Source organism: Panicum virgatum, chromosome 7K (genome assembly GCF_016808335.1).
Source record: "Panicum virgatum strain AP13 chromosome 7K, P.virgatum_v5, whole genome shotgun sequence".
NCBI lineage: Eukaryota > Viridiplantae > Streptophyta > Magnoliopsida > Poales > Poaceae > Panicum > Panicum virgatum.
The window spans coordinates 24,988,424-25,007,754 of NC_053142.1; the positions used below are offsets into that span (position 1 = coordinate 24,988,424).

The window sequence follows — 19,331 nt, forward strand, 5'->3', positions numbered from 1 at the left end:
CAATCATATTAGTCCAAGTGTTGTGTTGTCATTCGATCACCAAAATCACTCGAAATGGCATAAATGGTGCCATGTTCGTTTCATGCACTCCGTTCGTAGGAGTGCCTTCGTCCCGTCAACGCCGTTTGTCATCCTGAAGGCAAAAGCTCAGTACATACGCTGCTGTTTAATTCTGTGTTTAATCATGTTTTCTGATATCATAATATGGTTATGTCTAGCTGCTAGTATGATAGAATTGTTCATGCTGGATCTTGTCATGTTCATAATTCATTTATTTCAGAATTTAATTATGCAGTTGCCTAATTATTCAATAGAAACTTGTGTAACTATAGTCACAACAAACAGACCTGATGTGCTCACAACAGAAACAGCATGTCGCCCATAAATACTTGGTGTTTCTACCCTCGTTTTTAGCTCCAATGGTGATTTTACTCCCATTTTTTTAACTTTGCATTTTTACCCTCACTTTTTCAAAACGAAGGGAGAGTCTACCCCTCGTCTGTTAAGTGCACCTAACGGTGTTAACTTCTATACAAAAGGACAAGTCAACCCCTATTGCTTCCCTCTCTCTACCTTCACTAACATGTGGGCCCAAGGGGTCTGCGCGGCCCAAGCCGGGTCAAGGCAGGCCGGCGCCTTGACCCAGGGCGAGGACGTGCCAACGGCACGGCCCCGCGCGCGTGCGACGCACGACGCAGCGACGATGGCGCGGTGAACGGCAGCGGGGCTAGGCGAGGTCGAAGCAGGGCGGGTGGCGTGCGCAAGACATGTTCCAGGGCGAGGCGAAGCTCCACACAGTGGCGGACGGCGAGGAACGGCGGCGGACGGCGCGCGCGGCGAAGGCAGGTGGCACCGGCGGGAGGGGCTTGCCGGGGCTCCTGCACATCAAGGGAGTAGGCCTGTTAAGGGGCAGAATCAGCCGAGGGGAGGGAGGAGAAGCTCCCCACATGAGGAATCGAGCCACAGCTCACTGTAGGAGACGAATCGCGGTGGCGACGGAGCTCCAGGTGGCGGCGGCAATGGAGATGGGAAGAAGTGGAGGCTAGGGTTTGGGCAAGGGGCCGTGTCATTTAAAGGACGAGGAGGGGAGGTGAGTGGGCGGACGGGGCCTCGGCGCCATGCCACGCTGGCCAACCGGCAGCAGCCGAGGGGGCGCCGCCGCCCCAGCTGCCCAACGGGCGCGCGAGGAAGGGAAAGGGTGACTGACATGTGGGCCCAAGTCATCAGATTCTCCTTCAACCTTCAGCCGCCATCTTCCTTTCTTCCATGGTGGCTGTCCTGGGGGTGAGGATGATGGGGGAGGTGGGGAGGGCGATGAGAGAGGGGCTGCTGCGCGGGAGCACCACCACCAGCCGCCGGGAGCACCACCGCCGGTCCCGAGGAGGGGCACTTTTGTCCTTTCGACCTCCTGTCTTTTCTTTTTCTTTTTTTTTGCCATTTATTTTAACCAGTACCAACGGTGTTACATAATAGGGGTAGACGGAGGGTTCGTTTGAAAAAAAAATGAGGGTAAAAATGCAAAGTTTAAAAAATGAGGGCAAAATCACCATTGGCCTTCAAAGTAAGGGTAGAATCACCAAATTCCCAATACATTATATGTAACAAATTTTGAACTAACAAAATGAAATAATATTCAGCCATAGCCCATGCATTATGTCGTACAGATGGAACCGGCGGAACCAGTGTTTCTCAGTATGAAATTAGAGATTGGAGAGATTCCCTCCGCGTCACCTCCGCATCGGGCGACCAGGGGGGCCCTAACCCTAGCCACCCCCTCCCCTCCACTCCCTCTGTCGCATCACTGCTCGAGGGGCCTCCTGAAGCCCGTGAGGTGTCGAGGACGGGGGTGGCGCGGCCATTTTCCCTGGCTCGGGGGCGTCAGGGCAGGCGCGGCCGTCCGGCCCTCTGAGGGTGCCCATCGGTAGCGGCGGAGTTTGGGGGCCACAGATCCCATGCCCACGTGGCGGGGGCACGCGATTGTGTGTTGGGGCACGGTGCTGGGGTTCGGTGGTGGCGGGTGCTGGCGGGGCAGCAGTGGTGGCGGCGGCGGCCGGCGCGGACGACGCTAGCAGTGGTGGCGGCCATCACAGCGGCTTCGGCGGTGCCTGACGCCGGCATGGGACGAAGACGGCAGTCGGCGTGGGGGCCGGAAGCGCACAGGCGCTTCCCTGTTTAGGGACGGCGGTGGCGGCCTACGAGGTGCAGGGCGTGGCGGCTTGATGCTGCGGGAGGCTCTGCATGGGGGGCACTGGCGTGGCTGGCTGCTCTACTGGGCCATGGTGGCTGGGAGGTGGAGCCGGCGAACATCTGCGTGCGGGCAGTTGGGACGGAGGTGAGATGGCCGGTGTTCCCTGTCTCTTCTCCTCGATGATTTTGTGGATTCGGCATTGCTTCGTGGTAGGGTCAGGTGGCTTGCGCTGGGGTGCTACCAACATAGGTGCACTCTCATGGTACCGTGGTGGCATTTCAAGATGTGTCGAGTCATCTCTCCGGCAGAGGCGTTGCGGAGGTGGCAGGGAGCATGTTGTTGCTGCTTGTCCGTGTGTGTGCGACAGGCATGGTGTTGATCCGGGGGGGGAAGCCCTCACCGGTGCTCTTGCCGGTGGTAGTGGTGGCGGCACCCTTGGGGCGTCATTCTTCCCATGGGGCACCACTACGGGGCACCCTGTCCTGAAGCATGGGGTCTCGGAGTGAAAACCTGGTCTAGTTATGGACCAGCGATGGTGGTGCCATCGGCATTGCGTCCTCCCTGGAGGCGCCGCTTTTGGAGACCCGTCATGGCTTGTGGCAGTGTTGCTGGTGGTCTGGATGGCCCGTGTGCAGTGGCTGAGGAGGTGCACAGGGTCAGTATGCTCACGGCGTGATGCAGAGGGCCCTTGGGTGCTGCATGCCACGGGCTGGCCCGCATGGTGCAGTGGTGTCCTCGGCGATGGCATGGCGTAGGCATTGCTCTCAAAGCGGTTTTGGATGTTCGGGTGCTTGGCAGAGCAGTGTCCAGTGTGGCCGGCGGAGGTCCCCGTACACTTTAAGGTGGTTGCTTGGAGGAGTGTGAGGCGGTGGGAGAGGCGAGGCCCCCACGCAGAGTGGCCAGGATCCGTGTTTTCCAATGGTGCTGCGTTGGCAGTGTTCTGCTGAAGCAAGGCTAGAATATGGGGATCGACGATCATGTGTGTGCAGCTTGTGGATGATGGCCCCGTGGTGGAGTTCTGGTAGCCGCTAGGGTTTGCAGCAGGCTGCGGCTTTTGGCGTGGCACAGTGTTGGCGAGGATGGCGCAGTTTTCGTCGGCTTACTTTCAGCTCCTCCCCCAGGTGGTGGTGGTGTAGCATTGTGTATGTGTATTTGTTTGTGTGGTAGTGGTGTACGCTTTAGCCCGTGATGTACGACTATATTTTCTTCTCCTGCTATCCTTTGAAAAGAAAAAAGTTTGAAATTAGAACCTTTGGCGAGGTAAGGAAAACATAAGCAAGTCGAATGCAAATAAACACTAGCTACGGTTTCAACTTTCAACAAACATCACTCAAAGTGATCGAGTAGTGAATCCAAGCATTATTCAACCAACAATTGACCTTGAAAAAAAAACATGATCCAAACTTATTATTCAGTTTGTATCTGCTACATAACCATATAGCTTGTAGCATCGCTACGCGTACAGGGTGTGAAAGGCAAACGTAAAACAAGCAAGCAACGACGCATGTAGATACGCCTCCTAGCTAGCGCGGTGGAGCTCCTACTTGGGGGAAGGCGTGAAGGAGACGAGCTCCCTGGACTTGAGCCACGCCTTGACGACCACCACGGCGTCGAACGGCCTGTCGCCGCGGTCGTCCCGCGCGATGACCTTGAGGTAGTACGCCACGCCGGAGACGACCTGCTCCTGCGCCGCGGCCACTGCTCCGAAGGAGAGGAGGACGGTGACGGGGCCGCTGCTGGTCGCCACGCCGCCGCTGCGGCGGAGGCGGCGGTTGTGCTCGGCCACCGCGAACCGGCCCAGGGACTGCACCTCCTTGTTGGCGCCCACGTCCGTGATGTCCCTCCGCCCGCCCACCGCGGCAGCCAGAGCGTCCGCTGCCGTGTCTGCCACTGAGGAGGGAGAGCAGCAGGGTGCTGGCCGTGGTCACCATTCTTGCCATTGCTTGTGGTGGTACGGCGAAGGTGAAGGTGATGGGGGTGGGTTTGGTTAACGTGTATATATATATACTGTTGGTCCACAAGGCGCCGGATTTTTTTTAATTGGAGAAAAGAATGGGATGCCCCATATATCGATCGGCATCCCAGGCAATGATAAGGTTGCCCATTTGCGTAACCAATGACGCCAAAAGAGTGGGTGTGCGGAAATTGTGGCGGAAAATCAGTCCCCGGCCCAGTGGTAGGAGAATGCATCTTATATTGTTGCTTTGTAAAAGAGTAACAGTAATAAATTACAAGAGTGTAATTTGATGTTAGATCACAAATTTGAACATGCACCAAAGCTCCTTGAACTTAAGGAGTCAAAGAAATTCAAGTTTAATTACAGGCCTGTTTGGATCCATATAGGTAGCTATAATTTTAGCTAGGGTGCACTGCTAGAAAATTGACCTTTAGTACCGATTGGGAACCCCTGGTTTGTACCGGTTTCCTAACCGGTACCGCCCGATCAGTACTAAATGCTGGCGCATTTAGTACCGACCGGGCTAACCGGTACTAAAAGGCGCAGTTTAGTACCGGTTGGTAACACCAACCGTACTAAACTGCCTGCTACGTCGCAGCTCTTGGCGCAGTAGGATTGTACCGGTTGGTACTAAGTGTTTTTTTGTTTTTTTGTACCTTTTAATTATGTTTCTCTTCTTTTTATTTTATTTTTAGTTAATTAATATTCATATTCATAGCCATTTGTGTAATTGTATTTGTATCTAGCATTCATATATATTTGTTCGTGCAAAGCAAAAAGCAATTATATATACATATTATATTTATATACTAGTTGTCATTGTCACCCCTGCGCTTGTTTCTTTCAAGTTGAGCCATGCCTATCCTTTGATCCGAATGAAATTCAGTGATTCTTGAATTGCCCTGATTTTTTCCATTTCCATGAGATCCTCCTTCATACACCAAATCTGTCAAGTGCAAACACTAAAATTTTCAATTAGTACTTGCATGGTAAATGTAAGAAATTATTATTAATGTAACACTACACCGAATTGTTGTTGTGTCATCCTCTTAGTGGAGGAGCAAAAACTTTGTATGTGCTCACATACATAGTAACCACATAGGTTGGTTCCTTGCTTTTGTCTCAAACACTATATATAGATGTGTTATGAAATATTCATGACGTTTGATGAAATCACAGTAGATGCACGATATGTATCTGTATCGAAAAGTCAGTTTTGATATAAAGATCAGAAGGCATTATCGCGACTCCTACGTGTTTATGGAAAAACCGAGCCCATGCTTTTTGAAGGATGTCTATGAGATATTGATACTTTTCTTTTGGCTTCCGCAAGGAGTCGAACACCACAACTCGGGACCAATCAATCTCGATAGAGAGCAAGATCCAGTGGAAGCTATTGAAATTGAAGTGATGAAAAGAAGCTAAAGGACTCACTCAAATTTGTACGGTAAATTGAAGTGATATAAAAAGTTAAAGGACTCACTCGTAGTTGTACGACAATATAATATTCTTGGTGCGATCCATGGCCGTGAATATAATATTCTCGGTGCAATTTGGCCATTTGAGTACGGAGTCCTCATTTACGACATTTGGATCAATGAAGCCGATGTTGTAGATCCCCTTTTTCGGCATTCTACCACCTTCATCCTACACGATTAAAAATAGAAGGATGGAATGAGAAAGCACAAATTTAGTAGAGCTAGAGTATAAAAATAAGAGAGAAAACAACTACATGCAAAATGCACTGAAGAGGGACTTGTTTAGAGCATCTTGATGGTATAGATCCCACAGATTTACAAGTTCGATCCATACGTCGTCCATCCCCCAATGGAAATGACTATCTTTAATGCGAGCAGCGAACATAGTATTTTTCTCTGCAGAATATTTTTCAACTCTGGCAACATAAGAGGTTCCCCCAGTACGAATGGTTTTCTGCCTGACCCTTCGTGAACTGGGCCTTTTTCTTTCCCTTGCAGCTGAGCTTTTGAGAGCCCGGTTTCAAGCACAAACTCTGTAATTGCTTCATCCTCTTTCAAAAGGACCTTGAGAGTGGGTACTGTTTGTTCGGGTTGTTCTCCGAGCTGGAGGACTTGGTTGTACCGACGATTACTCTTTTTCTCCCATGATTTAGTAATCGAGCTGTCGTAGTCCGATAGTGGTTGTTTCTTCTTTGATTGGCACATCATTGCAAGAAAGAACTTATTGGCTGTTGGATCCAGTGGTATCTTGGGCTCAGGCTTCTTTGGCTTGAAGTGATCATGAACCTCCTTGTCAACATGCGCTTGCAATTCTTCAGAAATCATGTCACATCCTAACTTCTCTGGCTCAGGCTTCCCCTTTTTCTTCCGTTCCATTCTCTTTGGCCTAGGAGGTGGCGGTGGCGGGACCCGAGCAAATGATGATGATTTCTTCTGCTTCTTTGCCGAAGGTGAAGGTGGAGGTGGAGGTGGTGTAGGCGATGGACTAGGGTCTCGGGCACCGGCCGACGATGGTGGCTCCACGCTGGGGTCTCGGGCAGTGGCCGGTGACGGCGGTTCCACACTAGGATCTCGGGCAGGGGCCGATGACGGCGGTTCTGCACTGGGGTCTTGGGGAGCGAGCGGTGACCTACCCGATAATGCAGACTCTGTGGTCCCTCGCTCAAATTTTATTTATTGCTTGTTCCATAAGATCCAAGTATGGAGGGCATGTCCTAGTTCCTCTTCTCCCTCGCCTCCAGAGATCTCCAGGTCGAGATCTTCCCATCCTCTCTCGACTCAGTCAACCATGACCGTAGCATATCCTTCGGGAATCTGCACGCCATGAATTGTCCCGCCTTGGATGGGTACTTCAGCAATACCGTGTGCAACCAATTTAATCTTTTTTCTCTGCTGATAAAGAAGCTCGCAGGGGGTCCTCACGGTGATGTCATCCACGGGGTGATGATATGGCTCATCCGCAACCACTTCGGTTGGACCTCCGACTGGCATCTAAGTGGAAGCGACTGTTGACGGCCCTTAAGTCCTAAAATCTGCTGTCAACTCCTGCAGCTTTTCATAATATTTCGTCACCAAACTTAGTTGTAGGGTTTATATCTAATCAAGCTCCACGAGTTTTGGTGAATCATGGTCTGCAATCACCCACAGTTTAAATGCAAAGGAAAACACAAGTGAATGCAGAAGAAATGCATAGATGATCCAATCCTGCGTTACACATACAAAAAGGGGCCACAAACCATAGGAAACGGGTGTGCCAAGCAAGACGCACCCAAGGGATAAGGTTAGGGCCCACCTGCCAGCCAGCCAGAGAAAGGAGGGCCTGGGGGAGTGCCATCTGGGGCCTGCCGACCCCTAGGGTCGCCCGAACCTAGACGAGCACCCGTCCAGGTGCGTCTTGGGGAGGACTAGCGCCTACTCAACCTTGATTCCTTTCATATATGCATTCGGCGGGAACCGACCTCCTCAAGCTATAAAAGGGGACCTCCCTCACCCCTCATTTCACAAACCACACAAGAGAAGATGTAGTGCTCCAATGCAAAGGCGAGGCCCTGCCTAGGCTAATGCTTAGAGTAGGAGGAGGGTGAGGAGTAGTTCGGAGGGGCGCCGGCCTGTCGGCGCTCTTCTCCAACTTGTACCTCTACGGATACTGGCTTCCTTCAGTATGAGTAAGTTAGTATTTGTGATTCCTATCTTGCATAGTACTTTTATTTGAGTGAGATCAGTTCTCTTACTCGCATGTTCATCACTCTGTATTTATACAGAGTGCCGTAGGTTGCTACGGGAATTCAGACGTAGTCAGCCTACGGTAGTAATCAGTAGCATAGATGTGGTGTCTATGCTAAGGGTTACCTTCGTTTGCCTTATATCCCACGGTCTGTAGAGGTAGGCCGCATGTGGTGACAGCCATGTTGGTCCTTAGTAGTCCTCCACATTTAGATATAGTGTAGAGCCGTTGGCCAGAGTCTCCTGACCATTTCAGGGGTAAGCCAGTGCCCCAAGCGAGTATTCTTACCCGAGAGATCGATCTTTAACTCATCCTTAGTGCTACTGCAGGAATCCTCTCCAGTCTTGCCACTTATCCTGGTGTGTCCTTGGACCGACTGAGTTATGAGTTAGTGCATAAACGTTCCCCGTGGATACGATACCCTTGAATACTCACAGGTGAAAGCTATGACGGCATCCGTGCGTTTGCGGATTAATTCGCATCGTTAAAATACCCAACAAGCTTTCTGGCGCCGTTGCCGGGGAACGGTTGATGTATCTTTCTTCTTGCCTAGTCGTCCTCGTATCTTATCCCTTCAAAAATAAATCTTTTCTTTTTCTTCTTATCTCTATCTTCACCCCCTTGTATCATGGAGCAGCCCTCTATCCTAAGCTTTTCTGCTCCTAAGGGTGAGCTCATTGAGCCACCAAAATCCGAACACCCAATTCTTGCATCTAGCTATGAGCTCAGCCCCGAACTAATCGCCTTGGTTTAGAAATCTTCCTTCTCTGGGTCAGATAGTGAAAACCCATACCATCATCTGCGGGAGTTTGAGAAAGTGTGTTCATGTCGTGCCATCGCAGGCATGTCACACGATACCCTCAAGTGGAAGTTGTTTCCATTCTTTCTTGTTGAGAAGGCTAAACAATGGTACACATATACCGTAGGCAGCATGAACAGAAGCTGGGATGAACTTAGAGACAAGTTTTGTCTCTCGTTCTTCCCCCAGTCCCGTATCGTCGCACTACGAAGGGATATCCTCTACTTTCAGCAGAATGAGAAGGAATCCATAGGTGCGGCTTGGACCAGATTTTCACTTCTTCTAATGTCTGGCCCTAACCTGTCGATACCCGATCATGTGTTGCTTCAACATTTTTACATCGGACTCGATACGGAATCCGCCTTTTACCTTGACGTTACCTCTGGAGGATCCTTTACCCACAAGACTCCATGCGAAGGAAGGAAAATCCTAGATCGTATCACCGAGAACTCTTCCTTCGTTGCCAACTCCGAACCCTCCAAAAAAGAGTGTACATCAAGCCATGAGGATATTCTAGCAGCCGAATCTGATCCTTTACCTCCCACAACTCTAGATTCAACTATAGAACCCTTTTCTGAACCACAGGCTCCGGAGGAAGAAATTCAACCTTCGGAGTTTCCTTTCGAGTTCGAGGATGATCTTTTTGAAGACTTCAGAAACACCTCAAACTATCCCTGCACGAGGAAGTCGCCGGTTCCCATCCCTTCTACGAATCCTATAGAAGCCACATTCCTTAGGGAAAATGTTAAGAAGTTAACATCCATTATGGCTAGTGAATGGTCAAGAGAGGTGGAACTCTCACCGAAAGTTCTCCAGATCAACTCCCCTCCATCAACCATTCCTTGCACCATAAGGGGAACCCCGGTAGATGTTCTCTATTGTCCCACTGTCGGAGCCAACATCATCTCCAGCGAATGCGCATTCCAACTCTTGGGAGATGAGCCATTTGTTCAAACCGACAAAACCTTCTAGACTTCCTCTAGAGAAATCCTAGAAGGAATTGGGATTTTGCAGAATCTGACTGTTAAGCACAAGAACGTCGATGTGATCCTTGATTTTCATGTTTTCGATATCCAAGACTTCGATCTCATGATCGGGCACCCCATTGAGAAATTGCTCATGGATGCTCCGACTCAAGGTAAGCTCGATGTCCGTCTAGGGAAGGAAACCTTTTCTGTCCAAATCTCTAGAGCCACAAACTCTATGGCCGAACCTTCCCTTGAGTCTGAACCAATCATGGAGGTTACGGGATTTCTCCCTTTTGACTCACCAGAATCCCTCCTTGAAAAAGATGCTGAAAAGTTCATTGAGGAGGAGGATGAACACACTGAACCCATAGACATATCCGAGTTTGAGACTTACCATTGACCTCCAATTGAGTTGAAACCTTTACCCACAGGCCTCTGTGACGCCTTCCTCCACGGTGATACAGAGTCCCTAGTAATCATTAGTGATAAACTTTCAGAAGAAGAATCTGCAAGACTAATCACCGTCCTAGAGAAACATCGAGCCGTTCTGGGATACTCCCTCCATGATCTGAAGGGAATCAACCCAACTCTTTGTACCCATCGCATCCCCTTGGATCCAGATATCACACCTTCTAGGGAACCTCAAAGGAGGTTGAACAATGCGATGAGCGAAGTCGTTAAGAAGGAGGTCTTGAAACTCCTACACACCGGGGTTATCTACCCCGTGCCGTATAGTGAGTGGGTTAGTCCCGTTCAGGTAGTGCCTAAGAAGGGAGGGTTGACAGTTGTCCCTAATGAGAAGAATGAGTTGATCGCTCAACATCTTCCTACTGGATGGAGAATGTGCATAGATTACAGGAAACTCAACAAGGCTACAAAGAAGGATCATTTCCCGCTGCCCTTCATTGATGAAATGCTAGAGCGGCTTGCAAATCATTCCTTCTTCTGTTTCCTTGACGGGTATTCCGGTTATCATCAAATCCTCATCAATCCTGATGACCAAAGTAAGACCACATTCACATGCCCTTATGGAACGTACGCCTATCGTAGGATGTCGTTCAGGTTGTGTAATGCACCCACTTCGTTCCAAAGGTGCATGACTGTCGCGGGGTTTCTAGGGTACCCACAGCCGGGTGGCGGAACGCACCCGCCTATTCCCGGAGAGGGAGTGCTGGGGAAGGTACAAGGCGGTTAGGCTGATCTAACTCTGAAATAGGCTCACAAGAACACACGATCTAGAGTGGTTCTGGCCGCCGGAGCGTAATACCCTACGTCCACTGGGAGTGGTATTGATCTTGGTTGTGTATGAAGCTATCCTCTGCTGGGTCTTGGCTTCCCCCCAGCCTGAGTTTTCCTTCTAGCGGGCTCCCCCTTTTATAGACCAAGGGGGCGGATACATAGGACGTTGGGGCCCCGATAGGTGGGCCCAACGTGACTGCGCAGCATACTGCGCAGAGTATTTAAATGGCTACAGTGGTTACGAATCTTTCCTCTGATACACTCCCACGCCCTGCTAGCGCTATGACGAAAGGTGGTCTTCTCTTGTCCCGTCAACAAGGTGTCCGTTGGGGGAGTGTAGCTTGCGGCGTAGCTTGTGGAGGCTATTATGTAGGCGTCATAATGGGTGAAGATGAGCCGTCGTATCCATCTGTTATGGCAGACTGGCAGGCGCGGCGTGGGCGGCGCCAGCAGCTCCACTATCTTGGTAATACGCGATCAATAGTGTCCCCTGGTCAAAGTATCGCCTCGGCTTCTGCTACATCAATGCGGACGTTCCCCTGTCGTAATGAATGCAGTGGTGGGTGAGGCTTAGTATGGAGACCAAGCGGCCTTGTACATGTGTCCGTGCTTGTAGACACGTGTCGGCTCCGGACCACCCCGAGGCAGGGCGTCGACTTCTTCCCTTAGCGAGGGGTCCGGTTACCATACTGGGGGTCCGGGACCCCATGAGGGGTCCGGGACTTCCGTGGGGGTCCGGACCCCTCGGGAGGTCCGGAGCCCCGGTTGTTCGGGCTGCCCGCCTCTTCCGGGACATGCGTCATTCCCGGATCTTTCCCAGTCGTGAGGCAGGTCCAGAACCGTTGCCGAGAGATCTGGACTCCGGACCACAGGGGTCCGGCTGTTTGGTCGTAGTCAAGGATAACTACAAGGCCCTTGCCTAGATACAGCAAGAAGGGGTACCCCAGTCCTGGGGTACCGATAGTGGCCCCCGGGCCCACCTCGGGAGAGGTACGAACCCGCAGGTGGGGCCACTACCGTGATGTGTTTCTACGCAACTTGATTACGTTGGTGTGCTCATACAAGGAGCGGGTGCTCCGGACCCCTGAGGCCGGTACACCGGTTGCCAGGTTCAGGCTCTAGAGTGCTCTCCACAGGGCGACGAAGGTGTAGGCTTAGGGTGCGGAACCAAGCTAAGCGGCTACACAGACCTCGGATCGCTCAGGGAGCAAGCACCACTTCCCGGACCTGGCTCTAGGCGACCGTGGCGAGCGGTCTCCGCCGGAGCGGGCCACCGGAGTGGACTTGAGGCGACCGTGGCGAGCGGTCTCCGCCGGAGCGGGCCACCGGAGTGGACTTGAGGCGTTGCTGACGATCCGATGAAATATACCACCGGATCTGAGAGTAAGGTGCGAGAAACCAAGCCTTATACTAGAAGGGAGCTCGGGACCTCTAAAGACAGCATTTCTCGGATACTAGAGTACTTGTAATAGGGTAGTGAAGTAAGTAAATCTTAGGGTACATTACCAGGCTAAGCTACGCGGAGCTTCTCTACCCCAGGATATGAGTAATACTTCTCCGGACCAGGTCCTTAGGGGTCCGAGCTGCCTTCCAGCTTGAAGGGGTGTCCCCACCTGGGCACAAGCCAGCAACTTATCTTGGATTGTTAGCAATAATAGGAAGATTCCGTTTCAGAGGAAAGAAAAGCTAAACCAAGGCGAATAAATGTAATCAAGGTGGAGCCTGGATAAAACTGAGAAAGAAAACCTCCTTTATTATTGTGGTTGTCACGGTATACATCAGAGGTCGGGTTTACGAGGTCGGACCTCTACCGCTCCAGACCGTTTCTCGCCTGTTTGTGTGATAGGGCCAGAGGTCGGGTTTACAAGGTCGGACCTTGACCACTCTGGACTCACACATAGGCGCCACGCTATTACAAAAAAGGAATTTTCTTTTCCTTAGGAGCAACCTACGGCTACATGCTATACAGCGTGTTCTTCTCCGGTTGGAAGTGGCACGGCCACTCCTAAATTCTTCATAGTCGTCGGAGGCGAAGGCGTTCTAGATGTGCCTGAACTGCATCATCCAGCATCACCTCGGGAGCCCGGGGGGCCACTCCTTGCCTAAGAGCTATCATATGCTTAGGTAGCATGAGACAAATTCTTTGGCTTTGAATGGGAGAGGCCCCCTGCCGCCGCCGTCGTCTTCCGATGGAAGCCAGACGCCCTTGCGCAGCAAAAGGACCGGTGCGAAGCGCGGAGAGGTGCGGTCGTTCGCCGGCTTGTCCTTGGTGCTAGCGCCAGGGGCCCCCGCGCCTGGCGGCGGGGCCCTATCTGCAGCAGCACCAAGCTCCTCGGGCGGTGCTGGCGACGACAGGACGACACGGCCAACTTCCTCCGGGATGGCCGTCGGCTCCAGGCTCCATGTTGAGAGAAAGCCTTGAGCCGATGTCATGCCGCCGGAGAGGAAGCATGGCCGTTGCTTGAGAGAAAACCTTGAGCTGACGTAGGGGCAGCAGCGCCCAGTGGTGCCTCCGCTGTGCGTTGCCGTGCCGGCTCTGGGGCGTCGCAGTGGCGACGCACAACAAACGCCGCTGCCGTGCGCCGCCGCACCGTGGGCATTGGCGCCCCAGTGCCATGGCGTGTGGCGTGGGTGACGCCCTGCCTTCCTTCATCTTCTTGTTCGCCGTTGCAGAGGATGAACACAGCCCTAAGAGCCTGAAGATCCAGCCAGCGCCTGCACATCCCCACGGTCGGCGCCAAATGTCACGGGGTTTCTAGGGTACCCACAGCCGGGTGGCGGAACGCACCCGCCTATTCCCGGAGAGGGAGTGCTCGGGAAGGTACAAGGCGGTTAGGCTGATCTAACTTTGAGATAGGCTCACAAGAACACACGATCTAGAGTGGTTCGGGCCGCCGGAGCGTAATACCGTACGTCCACTGGGAGTGGTATTGATCTTGGTTGTGTATGAAGCTATCCTCTGCTGGGTCTTGGCTTCCCCCCAGCCTGAGTTTTCCTTCTAGCGGGCGCCCCCTTTTATAGACCAAGGGGGCGGATACATAGGACGTTGGGGCCCCGACAGGTGGGCCCAACGTGACTGCGCAGCATACTGCGCAGAGTATTTAAATGGCTACAGTGGTTACGAATCTTTCCTCTGATACACTCCCACGCCCTGCTAGCGCTATGACGAAAGGTGGTCTTCTCTTGTCCCGTCAGCAAGGTGTCCGTTGGGGGAGCGTAGCTTGCGGCGTAGCCTGTGGAGGATATTAGGTAGGCGTCATAATGGGTGAAGCCGAGCCGTCGTATCCATCTGTTATGGCAGACTGGCAGGCGCGGCGTGGGCGGCGCCAGCAGCTCCACTATCTTGGTAATACGCAATCAATAGTGTCCCCTGGTCAAAGTATCGCCTCGGCTTCTGCTACATCAATGCGGACGTTCCCCTGTCGTAATGAATGCAGTGGTGGGTGAGGCTTAGTATGGAGACCAAGCGGCCTTGTACATGTGTCCGTGCTTGTAGACACGTGTCGGCTCCGGACCACCCCAAGGCAGGGCGTCGACTTCTTCCCTTAGCGAGGGGTCCGGTTACCATACTGGGGGTCCGGGACCCCATGAGGGGTCCGGGACTTCCGCGGGGGTCCGGACCCCTCGGGAGGTCCGGAGCCCCGGCTGTTCGGGCTGCCCGCCTCTTCCGGGACATGCGTCGTTCCCGGATCTTTCCCAGTCGTGAGGCAGGTCCGGAACCATTGCTGAGAGATCTGGACTCCGGACCACAGGGGTCCGGCTGTTTGGTCGTAGTCAAGGATAACTACAAGGCCCTTGCCTAGATACAGCAAGAAGGGGTACCCCAGTCCTGGGGTACCGACAATGACGTCTATTTTCACGGACATGATTGAACAGATCATGGAAGTTTTCATGGACGACTTCTCTGTCTATGGAAAAACCTTTGAACATTGCCTTGAGAATTTAGATAAGGTCTTACAACGATGCGCGGAGAAAGACTTGGTGCTTAATTGGGAAAAGTGCCATTTCATGGTCCGCGAGGGCATTGTCTTAGGGCACCATATTTCTGAATGTGGGATAGAGGTGGACCGAGCTAAGATTGAAGTTATAGAAAAGCTTCCACCTCATGTCATTGTCAAGGGAGTCCGTAGCTTCCTAGGCCATGTTGGGTTCTACCGCCGTTTCATCAAAGACTTCTCACATCGCTAGACCCCTCACGAGCCTCTTAGCTAAGGATGCACCCTTTGACTTCACCGAGGAGTGCCTCGCTGCCTTTCACACTCTCAAAAAGGCACTCATTTCAGCGACAATCATCCAGCCTCCAGATTGGACGCTGCCCTTTAAGATCATGTGTGACGCTAGTGACTATGCCGTAGGGGCCGTCCTCGGCCAGACTAAGGATAGGAAGCATCACACGATCGCTTATGCTAGCAAGACTTTGACAGGAGCTCAACTAAAATATGCTACCACTGAAAAAGAGCTCCTTGCCATTGTCTTTGCTATCGACAAGTTTAGATCTTACTTAGTAGGAGCAAAGATTGTTGTTTATACTGATCATGCTGCCTTAAAATATTTGCTCACTAAGAAAGATGCTAAACCTCTCTTAATACGTTGGATCCTTCTACTCCAAGAATTTGACATTGAAATAAAGGATAAAAAGGGAGTTGAAAATTCTGTTGCAGATCTTTTGTCGCGTATGCACTTCACTAACATGCAGGAACTACCGATAAATGACTTCCTCCGAGATGACATGCTCATGAAGGTAACGGACTCCACACCCTGGTATGCGAATATTGTGAATTTTATGGTTGCAGGGTATGTACCACCAGGAGAAAACAAGAAGAAGCTGATCTACGAAAGTAGACGTCACTTGTGGGATGATCCGTACCTCTACAGAGTTTGTGCTGATGGCTTGTTGAGAAGATGTGTACCCACAGCCGAAGGAATAAGAATCATTGAGTGTTGATGGCTGCTAAGTACAAAATTTAGGCCGTCAACTCCTGCATAAATGCATAAAATGTAAACATCAACCTAGTGGTAGGGGTTTAATACTGACCATTTCCACGAGTGTTGGTAAATATTTGTATGTAGGTGAATTAATGGAGAAAACGCACTTCATGAGCAGGGAAACACACTCCACAGATCAAGGCAAAATGCGCAACTACATACAAGGATCAAATGGCCCACTAGATAGCCTCACATGAGAAGGAATGCAGCCCACAAGTAAGGTGACACGTCATCAATCCGTGGCAACATCCTCTCAACAAATTAGACGCGTTCACGAGGATCCATGGGCCCACCAGAGCATCCAAACCACCTTAAGAGGGGCCCACACACCAGGGTATGACATGGGGGCCCACCTAGTAGCCTCCATACCAAGTTTGAGACGGTTCGGCCACCTTTTCCGGTCGGCCGACCAACCATGTCGGCCGACCAAAGGTCGGTGCCTCTGGTCCTCTCTGTTCCATGTGTCAACTCCTCATTTGATGCCAAGGTCGGTTCCAGGAGGAAGGGGCCCAATCTCGGGACTGAAGAGGCCATGGCACCCCCCTATATATATGAGAGGAGGGGGTAAGAATCACAACATCCACCAAGTGCAACTCCAAGCCTTCTCTTTGGTTTAGAGCTTCCTAGCTTAGGGAGAGGGAAGAGGTACTCAGGAGGGGCGCCAGTCTTCGGCGCTCTTCTCCATTTTGTACCTCTACGAGAGTGAGAGAATAATTCGGGAGAAGTGCCGGGGTGTCGGCATTCTACTCCCAGCTTGTACCTCTACGGATGCTGGTACATTCTTTGGGTTTAGTAAGTATTCGTGGTTCCTATCCCTAGTTTTATACTTGGAATAGTATATGCTAGTAGTGCTTGTAGTTGAGTGAGATCAGTTCTCTTACTCGCGGGTTTGTCGCTCTGTATTCATACAGAGTGTTGTAGTTTACTACGGGAGCTCATACGTAGTTAGACTGCAGTAGTAATCAATAGCATAGACATGGTGTCTAGGCTAGGGGTTATCCTTCGTTTGCCTTATATCCCATGGTTTGTTAGAGGTAGGCCGTAGGTGGTGACAACCCTATTGGTCCTTCGTAATCCTCCACGTTCGGATATAGCGTAGAGCTGTTGGTCGGAGTCGACTGGCAGACTAGTTGTAAGCCGGTGCCCGAAGCGAGTATTGTGCCCGAGTGATCGACCTTTAACTCAGTAGTAACACTATCTTAGGAATCCTCTCTACCCTTCTACCTATCTTGGTGTGTCCTTGGACCGACTAGAATAGAAGAAAGTGCACACACGTTCTCTGTGGATTCGATAACCCTTGAAATACTCTAAGTTGAAAGCTACAATGGTATCCGTGCGCTTGCGGATTTATTCATGACGATAAAATACCCAACATTGAGAAGTGTCATGCGGCACCTTATGGGGAACACTATGGTGTATACCGTACTCAGGCCAAGATCTGGCAAAGTGGAATCTTTTGGCCAACCATGTACGAGGAAACCAAAGACTTCATTCGAAGATACCGAAAATGCCAGCAACATGGAGGAATAACTGCATGAGATGCAATGCCCCTACAAAACAACCTCCAGATAGAACTATTTGACGTATGGGGCATTGACTTCATGGGGGCATTCCTAAAGTCCTATGACAGCGAATACATTCTGGTGGCAGTTGATTATGTGTCCAAGTGGGTAGAAGCAATGCCATGTCGTGCTGCCGACTCCAAGCATGCTCGACGGATGTTCCATGAGATCATATTTCCTCGTTTTGGGACACCAAGGATGGTGATAAGTGACGGTGGGTCTCACTTCATTGATAAGACCTTCCGAAACTTCCTCAAAGAGCTTGGAGCAGAGCACAACATTGCAACTCCATATCACCCCCAAACCAATGGACAAGTAGAAACATCAAATAAATAAATCAAGAACATTCTGCAAAAGACCGTACAAGATATGGGGAAATCATGAAAGACAAAGCTACCTGATGCACTGTGGGCATATCGAACTACCTACAAAACACCATTGGGCATGTCACCCTATCAACTAGTATATGGGAAGACATGCCACCTACCTGTCGAGCTAGAACACAGGGCGCACTGGGCAATCCAAAAATTCAACATGGATTTTAAGAAAGCCGGAATGCACAGAAAGCAACAGCTATAAGAGCTGGAAGAATAGAGGAACAAAGCCTACCATAGTGCCAAGATCTATAAAGAGAAAACCAAGAAGTGTTACGATAAAAGAATCAAGCAAAAGAAGTTCAAGCCAGGAGATAAGGTATTACTCTTTAATTTCAAGGTTAAGTTATTCGGACATAGAAAACTTCGGAGCAAATGGGAAGGATCGTACACCGTCATCAACACCGCATCACACGGAGCAATCACTCTCCAAGATGACGAAGGTAAGACCTTCAAGGTAAATGGTCATAGTTTAAAAATCTTCCTAGAACCTGATAATAAAGAGTATGATGTGATCAACTTCATCGAAGAAACCTAGCCTTAAAATCAACTGTCAAAATAAAATAGGCTAAACAACCCTTATCTTCCTAGGCTCCCTTTTGTTTTGCTTTGTTCCCTAATAAATTACAGGCAGAAGAATAAGTGGTGGGGGGTCTCCTGACCCCCAGATCGTCTACACGAAGCGAAGGTATGCAACCCCAAGCTTCAGTCTCCTTGGGTCTGAGTTTGAATGAGTTTTAAAACTGATCTTTTGAATCAAGCTCAAATAAAATGAATCAACATGCTCCACCTGCTCTGCATACTCTCTATGGTTGGCTTGCATAAGTTATATTCCATAATTATTATCTTGATGCTTGTGAACAAATATCTTTAGGACAACATGCTCGTCTAAGTAGTTGATGTGTGCGATATGGTTTGACGACATGATCTTCGCTCTTAATGTTTAAGTACTTGGAGAAATTTATTTGAAAAAAAAATTGCAAAGCTCCTCTTTGATTTGCCAAAGTCCTACCAAAGGCCATATGATGAGTTTTCTTGAAAAGCCTTTCCACATATGCAATTTGTTTTCTCATTGAACTTTGTCAAATTATTGCGACCCATAGTGAGATTCATTACATACTCCTGTGATCAAGATCGCGTACACATCCACTCACATGCTATACTTCCACACTGAAAGATAGCAAGTACATCCATCCATACACTCACAAAATAAAACTCCATGCCATAACATGACTCTCTTTCTCTATGTTACCATCAAGGATACGGGCTATGCAAAAAGAAATAAAAGATGCATACTCAAAGAAGGTATGCCATATGCCCACAAGGCATGTAAAAAAAATGGGCATGTAAAAAAAGATACATACCCGAAGAAGGTATGCCACATGCCAACAAGGCATGTCAAAAAAAAGAAGAAGAAGAAAAAGATAGCCCATATCCATGAAAAAAAGAAAAAAGGGAGAAAGAGGGATCATGCCAAGGAGTTCATCCACATCCACCAAAAAAAAGAAAGAAAATAATATTTACACACACTTGCACATCTTGATCAAGGTTTATGA

General features: G+C 50.3%; 1 protein-coding gene across 1 annotated transcript; it reads right to left on the reverse strand.

The window, feature by feature from the left end:
* Positions 1 to 3,568: 3,568 nt before the first annotated feature.
* LOC120640042 (cysteine proteinase inhibitor 10-like) lies at positions 3,569 to 6,499 on the reverse strand. The gene is made up of 2 exons (XM_039915938.1): positions 6,256 to 6,499; positions 3,569 to 4,102 (listed from the first exon to the last, which is right to left on the reverse strand). The coding sequence occupies exons 1-2, from the start codon at positions 6,497 to 6,499 to the stop codon at positions 3,729 to 3,731; spliced, it is 618 nt and encodes a 205-aa protein (XP_039771872.1). The 3' UTR covers positions 3,569 to 3,728.
* Between the last annotated feature and the right edge of the window lie 12,832 nt (positions 6,500 to 19,331).

Coding starts and splice junctions, on each gene's coding strand:
- LOC120640042 (XM_039915938.1), bottom strand. CDS start 6,499: ATGGAACGGAAGAAAAAGGGGAAGCCTGAGCCAGAGAAGTTAGGATGT. Junction 4,103..6,255: donor TAAATCATGGGAGAAAAAGA/GTAATCGTCGGT, acceptor GACCACGGCCAG/CACCCTGCTGCTCTCCCTCC.